The sequence below is a fragment of the Cebus imitator genome, unplaced genomic scaffold (assembly GCF_001604975.1).
Source record: "Cebus imitator isolate Cc_AM_T3 unplaced genomic scaffold, Cebus_imitator-1.0 Scaffold434, whole genome shotgun sequence".
Classification (NCBI taxonomy): domain Eukaryota; kingdom Metazoa; phylum Chordata; class Mammalia; order Primates; family Cebidae; genus Cebus; species Cebus imitator.
Window position 1 is genome coordinate 1,262,376 of NW_016107749.1, and position 12,293 is coordinate 1,274,668.

Sequence of the window (12,293 nt, forward strand, 5' to 3'; positions counted from 1 at the left end):
AAAAAAAAGGAATGAAGCACGAATTGTGAGGACCAAAGATGCTATGTGAAGGCACTTTGAAAAGGATAAAGTACATATAGATGGTGGCATTAAGGTGGCAGTAGAGTCCAGGCCAGGGTCATACTCACCTCTAGGAGACAGTTAGTAACAGGAATGTGCAAAAGAGGATGTGGGGGGTGGGGTGGGGTTTAGAGTAGGTGGAAATCTGGAGCTCAAGATCTCCCTAAAGGGGCAGCTGGCATTCACTGTTTCTCAAAGCCACAGTTAAGACCATGCCAGATCCTGTAATTGACTCCAACTTTCTAGTATTCATACCATGAATAAATATTTGTTATGTCTAGCTTTGGGCTGGGTGCCACAAAAAAGAACCAGTCCTTTCCTAAAGGAATCTTATTGTGACAAGTTAGTTATCACATGCAGCCTTAGCGCAGATGTTATCACATCTTGCCGGGCGTGGTGGCTCACATCTGTAATCCAAGCACTTTGGAGGCCAAGGCAGTCGCGTCACCTGAGGTCGGAAGTTCAAGACCAGCCTGACCAACATGGTGAAACCCCGTCTTAAAAAAAAAAAAAAAAGTCACATCTTTGCCCCTTTTTGACATCACTCAAACGTCATTAGGGTCTGCCCTCAGTCTGTGCCCACTCAAAGCAGGAGGAGTGTGACTGCTACCATTTCAGTGGTGCCAGGCAGGAATGTAAGCTCATTTCTCCAGAGAACCCGGATACCTGGCATTTTGTGTGATATTTCTGAAATTTTAAGTGCTGGCAACCAATTCAAAATTTAAAAAATAAAATACTATCCAAGCCAAATAAAACACACCTGCAAGACAGGTGCAATCTGTGAGCCACCAGTTTGCAACTGCTGGTGTAGAGATTTGCATCATCTACCTCACTGCAAATATTTTAAATAGAAGCTTTAAATTACTCTGGGCTGAGAGTAAAATCCAGAACCTTGGATAGGTTGACTTTTTATCTCCTCTGAGGGTAGGTGAGTATCAGAGCTGTGTACTACCTCTCTGGGCATTTAGGAGTGGGACTAACCAAAAGCAGTCAGGTAGACTGCTAAGTGCCAACTTACACTTCAGGACATCCCCTGAGAGAGAATCATTCTGAGCAGACTCCACAGAGGACACTGGCCTTGGTCAGCTCAAGGTGCCAGTTAAAATCAGGCTCTGGTTAAAGCAAGGATGGGAAAGAAAGCTAGAAAACTTGTGAGCCAAACTCTTATTCATGCCTCCAATCCACTAAACCATCTAACTGTGGAGAGAAAGGAGACTCTCAATCTCAGAGCCTCATAGTTGTGGCTTTAGCAGGTGTATCTATTGATCATACGTGATATCGCCTACACAGAACTTTACTTCGCATTTTGCTTCTTGGGACCACCTGAGTTCATGATCATAGTCTTTCCTTCTACTCCTATCTGCATATTAGTGGCTAGTCAACCTGTCTACTCCTTCCTGAAAAATGTGCATTAATTTGGCTTCACTTAGAACTGATTCCTCCAGATACCCCCAGTTAGGAAAACGGGATAGTAGCTGCACTTACTTCCCTAGTTTCCATGAGAAACTAAGTGACTGGTTAGCTCAGTAAAGCCAGCTGGGCGGCAGGCTCAGCTATAACATTCTTTTTTGTTGTTTTCAAACAGGTAACATCCCTTTGCCAAAGCTGGATGAACAAGAGCCATTCCCACACAGCTGAGTAACTCCTTCTGGAAAGGGGGTACTCTGAACACGTGGAAGCACAATGACAGTATTTTCTTACTGTGAACACTAATGTTCCTGCTTTTCTAAGTCACCTAAAAAAATGGATGCTTAAGGGGCCGGGCGCGGTGGCTCAAGCCTGTAATCCCAGCACCTTGGGAGGCCGAGGCGGGTGGATCACGAGGTCAAGAGATCGAGACCATCCTGGTCAACATGGTGAAACCCCGTCTCTACTAAAAATACAAAAAATTAGCTGGGCATGGTGGCACGTGCCTGTAATCCCAGCTACTCAGGAGGCTGAGGCAGGAGAATTGCCTGAACCCAGGAGGCGGAGGCTGCGGTGAGCCGAGATCGCGCCATTGCACTCCAGCCTGGGTAACAAGAGCGAAACTCCGTCTAAAAAAAAAAAAAAAAATGGACGCTTAAGCGTTTCTTAATAACAGGCTCTTCTGAAGACAGAATTGGGAAAGATCTAGCTCAATGAGTTCTAGAGCCCAAAGATCTGTAACAGTGAGTTCCTGATGCTAACTGAAATGAAAGGAAAGCAAAAAGTCAGCTTCCAAGGTATTCACTAAACAGGCCTGTTCAGTAAGACAGACACGTAAGACAGACACTATTTATCTGCCTTTAACCCCAGAAGACTGAACCAACTGCATGAAAGTGAACTTTTCTATCTATTTAACTGGTAGATGGAGCATCTTGATCACTATGTGACAATCTTGGCTGTCCCTTTTAGTTGCCACTTGCATTGATTTGAGCAGGCCTATCTTGACCAAACATACCTGAATTTGTTCCTGGGCACCCACTTTGTTCCTAGAAAAGGGCTAACTTCCTGCTAAGGTCTGAAGAGTGTTCAAAGTAGACTAGAGCTTGGGAACTCCTGACCTAGAGCTATCTGCTATCCCACAAAGTGATTATATGCAAAAGGGACACTAGTCATACCTAGTGTTTCTCTTTCTGAAAAGAGAACTTGTCCTAAAATTAGCCCTGGGACAAAGCACCCCCAAAATGATTATTAAATTGAGATGAGTCCAAGATTATGGGTTTTTTTGTTTTAAAACACAGATACTAAGGATTAATAAAACCTATTTAGGGATAAAAGTGATAGAATCAGAGAGAGACTTTTTCCTCTAACCAAACTGCCAAAGTTGGTTTTGGCTAAGAAATTCCCAATGATATTTGCACTGCTGCTCATTTTTTTAATTTTTCTGAGATAGGGTCTTGCTCTGATACCCAGGCTGGAGTGCAGTGTCGTGATCATAGATCGCTGTAGCCTCCAACTCCTGGGCTCAAGTGATTTTCCTACCTCAGGCCTCCTAAGTAGCTGGGACTACAGATGTGCATCACCATGTCCAGTTAATTCTTTTAAGTAGATAAGGGGTTTTGCTATGTTGCCTATGTTATCTTGAACTCCTGGCCTCAAGGGATCCTCCAGCATGCCTTGGCCTTCCAAAGTGCTGGGATCACAGGCATTAGCCACCATGTGTTTATTTTTTCCCATTCCCTTCCTTTTTCTGCAATGCTGCTTTCTTCTTTAAGGCAGTTTAATTTACAAGCTTAGCCTTGAATTAAAAGAGAACCTGCTTTTGGAGTTGAAGTTCTCAAACCAACACCAAAGCAACTATCTATCCCCATATAAATAAAGTTATCTCCTTACTAACTGAGTACGAGTTATGACTACAACTCAATGATTTAAAAAAAAATTTTTTTTTGTAATAATAGAGATGGGGTTTCACCATGTTGGCCAGGCTGGTCTCGAACTCCTGACCTTGTGATCCACCCACCTCGGCCTCCCAAAGTGCTGGGATTACAAGCGTGAGCCACCGCGCCCGGTCAACTCAATGATTTTTAAAATGGGTGTGCCTATTTGTTGAAATCTATAAACTTAATCAAGGACAACCACACATGTCAATTACTAAACGTTTAAAATATATTTCTAAACAGAATGGGCCAACTCAGTAACAGTAACTGCTGATCTCCATAGCAGAGTAACCCACAAGGACAAAACTGATTTTTTTTCCCATAATCGGGTGAAAAATATACAACTTGCTTCTGAACCAAAACCACTATTTCTGCAGTTTAAAATGTTTCACTGCTAATATGGCTCTGGTAGAAATTATGTAGTTTTTTTTCTTTTAAAAAAAAATTTAAAAAAATTTCCTAAGACACTAAATGATCAATCTGGAATGTAGATTCTGAGCACAAAGCAGCTCAGTTAACCTAAAAAATAAAGAAAAAATTCCCATCACCTGTCTCAGTAGGGCCTGAAAGGAGAGAAGTAGTGTGGGGAACCCCTGCTTTGGTATGGAGAGTCACGGCCCCTTGACCCAGACCGAGACCGTGAGTAGCCATAGCTGGTGCTTCTCTCAGGATAAACTCGGATGTAGGAAGTTTCACCCTGAAATGTGAACAAAAACAGAGTAAAGGGAAAAAAATCAGAGCCAAAAGAATAAGCAAACGAACATCTAACAGTTAAGTATTAACCACTTACTGTATACTCTGTGCCTGGCATGAGGCTATCTCATCAAACCCTCATAACATTAGGAGGTAGGTACTCTTACTATCCCATTTCAAGAATGAAGAAAATTAAGACTTCAGTTACATCATTTGCCCAAGGTAACACAAATAATAAATGCCAACCTGACATGTTAATACTCAATTAGCTATTATAAACAATGTATCTGAATTACTGCCATTGACCCCCAGCCCCCACCCCCAAGCTAAGAACTGGAAAGGATCTCGGGTCATATAGTTTAATTCTCTGCCACTTCATATATGCATCTCCAGATGGGCATCTGTGGAAGGAGCTACCTGTAATTAAATACCTTCCAGGTGTTAGGATCTCAGCTAGATGCTCTAGATGTTATCATCATCTTCTAGCTTCCTGGCAAGTCTTATGATGGTGCTTTTATGTGACCATTTTGCCCATGAAGGAATCGAGGTTCCAAGAGTAGTTCAGTTCAGGTAAGGAATTAATAAGTAGCAGAGAAGTCATGTCCAGGCTGGCTTGTCTCCAAGCCCTCTGCCTTCAGCCACCATCGTCAGAAGATCCAAAGATCTCAAGAGGAAAGAAGCTAGATGCTTTTTCACCTTAGGTGAAAGTCAGTAATTGGAGTTACCCTTTCTGAGGTCCTGCTTTGCAGTATAACTGAGGATCAGGGGCTGTTCTGTTCCTGCTCCAAATTCAAGTCCTAGAGGACAGTCTGAGCAAAAGCATCATTAAACCATCCAAGGACCAACCTCTAAGCCAAAAACTATGGAATTATATGAATCCTCAGAAAAAGAAATGAGCCCAGAGGTCAATGTCCCCAGACATCCATAAATCCCACAGCAAGGCAGGACAGGATAACAACAACAACAAACAACAATGTCCAATTGGTAGTCTGGTATCTGGTCTCAGTGGTACCAAAGGGATAGTCACCACTTGAATCAAACTGAGATCCAAAACAGCAGCTGCTTTCCTACAAGGAAGGACATCAAGAACCACTGAGTCTCAAGGGTGAGGTAATCAACAACAAGAAAATGTCATGGTTGAGCCTGGCACAGTGGTGCATGCCTGCAGTCCCAAGTACTGGAGAGGCTGAGGTGGGAAGACTGCTTGGGCCCAGGAGTTCAGGGTCACCGCAGGCAATCAACATAATGAGACTCTGTCTCTAAAATCAAAAACTAGAGAAATATAAAAATTACAAAATTAAAAAAGAAAATGTCATGATAGCTCAGGTTTCAGAGAGGATCCTGTACTACTCTGGGAAAGGAAAAGTGAAGTGACAGCTCAGCCCTGACAGCGGGACCTAGAAGGGCTGAGATGAGGAGACTGGTCTGTAGAGCCCAGCCTAGACCCACAGGAGGGGCAGCTGGGTTCACAGAGGGATACTGCTGTTTAAGCTGGTTGGGAATGGGGTGATATCACAAAATGACTCTCCACATGAAGACGATTGCACTAGTATTCTCTCCAAGTTACAAATACCATGACCAAACTGTGTCATGTGATACCAATAGACAGAATAAAGCATATTTAAAAAAAAACATAACATGAATGAACACTTCTGTCAACTATAACCCTGAAGGACTTAGGCACAGCAAATTCCATGGCTTTGTCCACTTAAGATCTTTCATGGTACTGTCAGGTCACCAACTGGCATGGCCTATTGCTACCTCTGCTAGGTCAGGTGAGTGGAATGATTTGAGTACAAGCTCAACAGAAGGCAAGGACTTACCTCATGAGAGCGGAATTTGGTGTCATCCAGTTTACGCAGGGCATATTCCATGTCTTCTTTTCTGAGATATTCAACCATCCCCACTCCATCCTTCTGCACATCGGCATAACAGACATCCCCAGCTTCTCGCATGTGATCCTTCAGGTCCTGCCAGCTGCCTGATGGAGGAAGTCCTAGGCATGGAGAACATAAGAAAGCCCACATCCTTCAGCTATGTTAACTGCCCTGTTGAGAGCCAGCACTGCCTACGGTCCCTTCTGCATGATCACTAGGATCCCCAAATCATAAAGCTTGATAAGTGACATGAAATCGGAAAAGAGCACTGAAGTATGTGTGGTAAATAAACCACCTTGAGAAGCTGGTTTTAAGTCCATCTTCCAGAGACCAGGCCTTTTCAACATGGCAAGAAGTCCATCCCATGACAGGTTTAGTGTCTCTTGAGAATTCATTGCCTCTTTCTTTGTTCTTTATAATCAATACCAAACTCCTAATACTTTTGAGTTCCAATTTTTTTCCATTATGAAATTTAACAGTACCAATTATTTATTGCCTGACAGAGTTTCACCAGGACATGAGAATTTTGAAACCAGACAACGAAATAACCAACGAAAAAGTAGCTGAAGGTAACAACACAACAACAAAACTAAAGTTTTCTTATAGGTGTGAGTGACAAACTATACAAAGTACCTCTTAAGAGATCACCAACATTCTTCAATACAGTAGGGGGAAAGGTAAGGCTCAGATGCTAAAACTAGTCGGGAGTCATACAACCCTACCTGAAGTCATGAAAGGGAAATGTGCTCCTGCTCTCAAAGGCTGTGTTTACCGCTCACAGCTCAGGACTGCAGCCATTTCCTAATAGTTTTCTAAGCAGGATTTCAGAGCAGCATGGAGAGAAAAAAAGATAATGTATGACATCCTGAAGGAGGGAATAGAGTTCTGGGGTTAAAAAATTACAAAGGGACACAAGATAGGCAGATACTGAGAGGGTCACTCTTAAGCACATGGGAGTATGCTGTGATTGTGTGACATTCACATCTTAAAAAGGTGCTAGGCTCCTTGATACATTTCACTTCACCAAGGCCCTAAAACTCCCATGCAATATGCAGAAAGCCCCAGGTCTTTCCAGTGTGTTAAAATGTTGAAGATACATAAACTTCCCAGTTTAGCATTTCATCACTTATAAACACTAGACAGAAAACAGTCTATACTTTCCAATAAAATCTCTAACACTCCAAGTTACAGGGTTTTAAAAAATATTTAATTCTAAAACCACCACAAAATTTGATCTTCTTCAGGATCCAAGGCTGGGTAAGCTGTTCAAATCTGGCTCCTGGAATGCCTTTCTACCAAGTCTGATGCCAAGTACATTCCAAAAGAAGAGTCTTTATAATTGTAGCTCAAGGGGTTTTGCCATCATCTTCCCTTCTCACCACTAGAAAACGCCTTTACAAGAAGTATGTTTATATTCTTCCAAGGCTGCACTCCCAGCACAATTTCATTTGCAGGATACTTGCCTCGTTGGCAATCCAGGGCAGGGCTTCAGACTGGCACTGCACACAGGCTACTGAAAAGAAAGCCCACATGTCCCATGCACTGAAGAATAACAGCTATCATTTCTTGGAAGCCAGACTCTGTGTTAAGTATTTTACATGTATCATTTCATTCTGTTTGAAAGGAACATACCTGAAACAAGAACTCGGAAATCAGATCTTCTTGTAGGAGGCCCATTCCTCCCACCACGGGGCCACCCACCCCGACCTCCATAAGTCCTGGGGAACTCCACACGAAGCCGACACTGGCCATAATCATAACCATTCCTTCCATAAATTGCATCCTCTGCATCTCTGCAAAAAAAAAGTTTGGAGTTAGTGCTGTTCAGGAGGCCGAGTGACTTCCCAGTGAGAAGCACAAGTAGTAAGCATAAAAGGGAAACCGAGAGTGAAGGAAAAAAAACACAAATTAGGATCTTGATGCATTTCTGCTTTGGTCTGGAGATGTTTCATGATACTGGAATTAACCTTTATAGCTGTCACACAGTTTTATAGGTTTGAAATTATAATGAATGGTCAAATAGATTATTTATATAAGAGGGCTAATTCAGAGAAAAAAGAATCAACTGCTGACAGATTGATTTTGCCAATAAACCACTAGTGTTTTTCTAACCTTGGTGAGCATCTTCTCAAAAAGCATACCACACACTTAACCCCTTAATATTGTTCTAAAAGGCCTAGTGCCATAAAGTCTATGGAAAGAAAAAAGCAGCCAGTTAGCCAGGCATGGTGGTGCACACCTGTAGTCCCAGCTACTCAGGAGGCTGAGATGGAAGTGCAGAGCCAAGGTCTCACTACCGTACTCCAGCCTGGGTGACAGAGACCCTGTCTCAAAAAAAAAAAAGTAGCCAGTTGGATAGTAGAATATTTGAGGGAAATAAAGTAGCTGGGCGTGGTGTTTGAACCCAGTTCAAGGCCAGCCTGGGTAATATAGTAAGACCCTGTCTTGTAAAAAAAAAAATAACGTGCCAGGCGCGGTTGCTCACACCTCTAATCCCCGCACTTTTTGAGGCTGAGGCAAGCAGATCACCTCAGGTTCAGGAGTTTGAGACCTGCCTCACCAACATGGAGAAACCCCATCTCTACTAAAAATGCAAAATTAGCCAGGTGTGGTGGTGCATGCCTGTAATCCCAGCTACTCAGGAGGCTGAGGCAGGAGAATCGATTGAACCCGGGAGGTGGAGGTTGCAGTAAGCCGAGATTGTGCCACTGCATACCAGCCTGGCAACAGAGCAAGACTCCATCTCAAAAAAAATAAAAATAAGGCTCAAAAGATAAATGCAAATGAGTGTTTTGTGATGAATGTGGAAGGAACTTTTTTTTTTTTTTGAAACAGGGTCTTGCACTGTCACCAAGACAGAGTGCAGTGGGCTAGAGCATAACTCACTGCAGCCTGTAACTCTTCGGCTCAAGCAGTCCTCCCACCTCAGCCTCCTGAATAGGGCCAGCTAATCTTTGGATTTTTTTTGTAGAGACAGGTCTCCCTATGTTGCCCAGCCTGGTCTTGAACTCCTAGGCTCAGGCGATCCTCCCACCTCAGTCTCCCAAAGTGCTAGGATTACAGGCATAAGACATTGCAACTGGCCTTGGAACTCTCCTAAGTGTACTTTTTCAGCTTGGTTTGGAGAATTATTTTGTCCAAAAAAACACTCTCTGGATACAATTTTGCCAAAAGAGATAAATATTCAATAAAATTACTTTAAGTCTTTCCTAAGACTCTAGGAGAGTCAGGAATGCCACATTGATTCTCCACTATTGGCTGGTAAAGTGTGACCTTGGAGTTTCGGTGGACAAGAGGAGCTGAATGTGCCAATGAAGGCACTGTTCAGTGTCACAGGCACATAATCATTTATAAGATTTTAGAACTAAAAGCAACAAGGACCACATCCAGTGCAACTTTGACTATGTAAAATGCAGATTAGGAGAGGCAGAAGTGCTAGGATGTCAGAGCAGACTTTGAATAAAAATTGGCCTGCATTCAGGCCCAGCACGGTCACTCAAGCCTGTAATCCAGCACTTTGGGAGGCTGAGGCAGGCGGATCACTTGAAGTGAGGTGTTTGAGAACAGCCTGGGCAACATGGTGAAACCCCCTTTCTCTAGTAATAATACAAAAATTAGCTGGGCATGGCGGTGGGCACCTGTAATCCCAGGGACTCGGGAGACTGAAGAACGAGAAAAGCTCGAACCCAGGAGGCGGAGGTTGCAGTGAGCCGAGAGTGTATCACTGCACTCCAGCCTGGGCAACAAGAGCCAAACGCCGTTTCAAAAAAAATAAATAACAAATCCCCTGATCCCTTACTAGCCTTCTGTGTGTGTGGTTTTTTTTTTTTTTTTTTTTTTTGAAGCGGAGACTCACTCTGTCCTCAGGCTGGAATGCAGTGGCGCCATCACAGCTCACTGCAACCTCCACCTCCCAAGTTCAAGCAATTCCCCTTCCTCAACCTCCCGAGCAATTGGGACTAAGGCACGCGCCACCACGCCCAGCTAATTTTTGTATTAGTAGAGATGGGGTTTCACCATATTGGCCAGAACAGTCTCTTCTCTTGACCTCATGATCCACCTGCCTCGGCCTCCCAAAGTGCTGGGATTACAGGTGTGAACCACCGTGCCCCGCCACTAGCTTTCTTTTTTTATCAGTTAACTCTAAATCCTCAAGATCCTGATCTGTAAAATGTGGTTAATAGTAGCTACACCTCATAAATTGATTAAAACAAACCAACCAACCAACCACAAAATACAGGCTGGGTGAGTCCCTCACGCCCGTAATCCTAACACCTTGATCCGCTGAGACAGGCAACCTGAGCTCAGGAGTTCGAGAGCAGCCTGGGCAACATGGTGAAACTTCCTATTTTATTAATCGAAAAAAATAAGAAGGAAAGAAAAAAAGTTAAATACACGCCATGGCACTCAACCCATAGCAACTGTTGAAAAACCACAATAGCACGGTTACCAAATAAGCGAGGCATAGCATTCTCCGGCTAGGTGTAAAAATGCCCAGTTTCGGTTTTGAGGTAAATGACAAGATAACAGGGATGAGCTGTCAGAGTCGACTCTTCAGCCATCAAAGCCTCGCGGTGCTTCCTGCCTGCCCCTCCTCAGATGTTCTTCTTGCTATCAATACGTCCACCCCAGGTAGGCTGGACACCCTACGAACATTCCCTGTGTTCCCCGGGAACCGACGATGCTAGGAAAACGGAGCAGGCTCTTACTTGGCCGGAGCGGAGTGACCAGTTCAGCGCCGCGGCTTCTAACCACAGCAACCACAGTTTTGAAAGTTCCTGGGCTTTTTCCGGCCAGACGGCTGACACTGTTTGCAAAATCACAAACTCCTTCGAGCCGGGTTAGGAATCCAGAGTTTCCAAATCCCTGGAATCTTTAGCATCTCGCCCAGCCTCCCTCATTAAAAGAGGGAAGTGAAATCAGAGCCCCACTCTGGCTGTTTTAGAAGTTTTCCCAAATCCCTGATCCCTTTACAAAGCCCGGGCCCTGGCCTCGCCGGGCGGGGCGCGCGGACGGCGAGCTGTTCCACCAGGAACCCCTCCACGACCTCCGGCGGCACCCGCAACCCTGCAGGCGGCGAGCTACGGCCGGGGGAGGGGCAGGCGGGAAGGGCGAACGGCGACCCCCGCGCGGCCCCGGGGCTGTTTCCCCTCACGGTGCCGCCCCAGGCGGGAGGGGGACAGGGCTCATTTGGATCCCCCGAGACCGGTTCAGGCGGGCTGGGGTCCTTGCTCAGCTGTTGGGTTTCTAAGCAAAACACTGGAAAAATAAAAATAAAGGAAGTGACGACGGCGCGAAGGACGGCCCCGGCCTGCGAGAGGCGGCCTCATCCTCCACCCGTGAGGGGGCGCCGTGAAGGGTCTGCGCGGACGCGGGGGGAGGGGAAGCCGGGGGGAGGGGAGAGCAGGGAAAGCGGGGGCCTCAGGCCCCGAAGGCGGGCGCGCGCGCGGGGCACTCACCGGGGGTCCTCAAAGCGCACGAAGGCGAAGGGCACGAGGCCGTGCCGGTTCTTGAGCTCGATCTCGCGGATGCGGCCGTACTTGTAGAACAAGTCCTCCAGGTCCTTCTCGCGCACGTCGGTCGGAAGGTTCCCCACGTAGATGCGCCCGTCGCCCTCTCCGCCGCGCTCGTCTGCCCAGCCCGACATCCGCACCGCCCGACGCCGCGGGCCCGCCGCAGCCCACGTCGCCGCCGCCGCCGCCGCCGCCTCAGCACGGGTCCCCCCCGCAGCGTCCCCGCGGGCTCCGAGGCGCTCAGCCGCACTGCATTGTGGGAACGCGGAGCGGAAGCGAAGGAGTCGGAGGAGGCAAAAGGAATCCTCTTAAAGGGGAGGTGGCTGCGACCATTGCGCGTGCGCGCAGGCCAGCGCCCCCTGGAGGTGCGAAGCGCCTGCTGATAGGGAGAGCATGGAGCCGGGCCGTATGGATGCCGGGCCGTGTGGATGCCAGCCCCGAGCGCGTTTCACGCTCGGCTGAGAAGCTGGACAGGTGCCTTGGGTTGCCGCACCTCAGTTTCTCTGTGGCGCCGCCTACCTCACAGACTTGTGAGCACTCACTGAGGTGACGCGGGTAGCGCCCAAGGCGTGCGGGGCGCTGGAGAGCTGGAGTCTGGCGGAGACCGCAGGCTGATCCCGCAGCGCCGCATGGAGCCCCCAGCGGCTGGACTGTCGCGGCCCCCAGCCTCAGGTCAGTAGCCACCTGAGCCACCATGTCTCCATTTTACAGTTGCTCAGAACTGACGGTGTCAGCATGAAATGGACTCCATAGCTTGGTCTTGAGTTTGTCCGAATCGGGGGGAGTAAGACTCATAATGACTATCACAG

General features: G+C 46.4%; 2 protein-coding genes across 3 annotated transcripts in view; one reads left to right on the forward strand and one right to left on the reverse strand.

Annotated features, from left to right (window-relative positions):
• The window catches only part of GATC (glutamyl-tRNA amidotransferase subunit C), a 16,260-nt gene extending 14,448 nt beyond the window's left edge, over positions 1-1,812 (forward strand). Inside the window, exons 4-5 of one of the 2 annotated variants that reach the window (XM_037731965.1) lie at positions 1,646-1,720; positions 1,759-1,808. In XM_037731965.1, the coding sequence (XP_037587893.1) occupies positions 1,646-1,698 (53 nt within the window). In that variant the 3' untranslated portion in view covers positions 1,699-1,720; positions 1,759-1,808. Of the gene's footprint in view, positions 1-1,645 lie in introns of both variants that reach the window. The other variant, XM_017510243.2, reaches the window with a different exon arrangement.
• Positions 1,813-3,608: 1,796 nt separating this feature from the next.
• On the reverse strand, positions 3,609-11,807 carry SRSF9 (serine and arginine rich splicing factor 9). Its single transcript, XM_017510242.1, has 4 exons — positions 11,431-11,807; positions 7,604-7,764; positions 5,918-6,090; positions 3,609-4,098 (listed from the first exon to the last, which is right to left on the reverse strand). The coding sequence occupies exons 1-4, from the start codon at positions 11,616-11,618 to the stop codon at positions 3,955-3,957; spliced, it is 666 nt and encodes a 221-aa protein (XP_017365731.1). The 5' UTR covers positions 11,619-11,807; the 3' UTR covers positions 3,609-3,954.
• Between the last annotated feature and the right edge of the window lie 486 nt (positions 11,808-12,293).

Bases quoted from the DNA above. Each gene is read 5' to 3' on its own strand.
- SRSF9 (XM_017510242.1), bottom strand. From the start codon at position 11,618: ATGTCGGGCTGGGCAGACGAGCGCGGCGGAGAGGGCGACGGGCGCATC. The intron at 7,765-11,430 runs GTGAGTGCCCCG...TTTTTTTTGCAG, and splicing joins GTGCGCTTTGAGGACCCCCG to AGATGCAGAGGATGCAATTT. The intron at 6,091-7,603 runs GTATGTTCCTTT...CTCCATGCCTAG, and splicing joins TTTCCGAGTTCTTGTTTCAG to GACTTCCTCCATCAGGCAGC.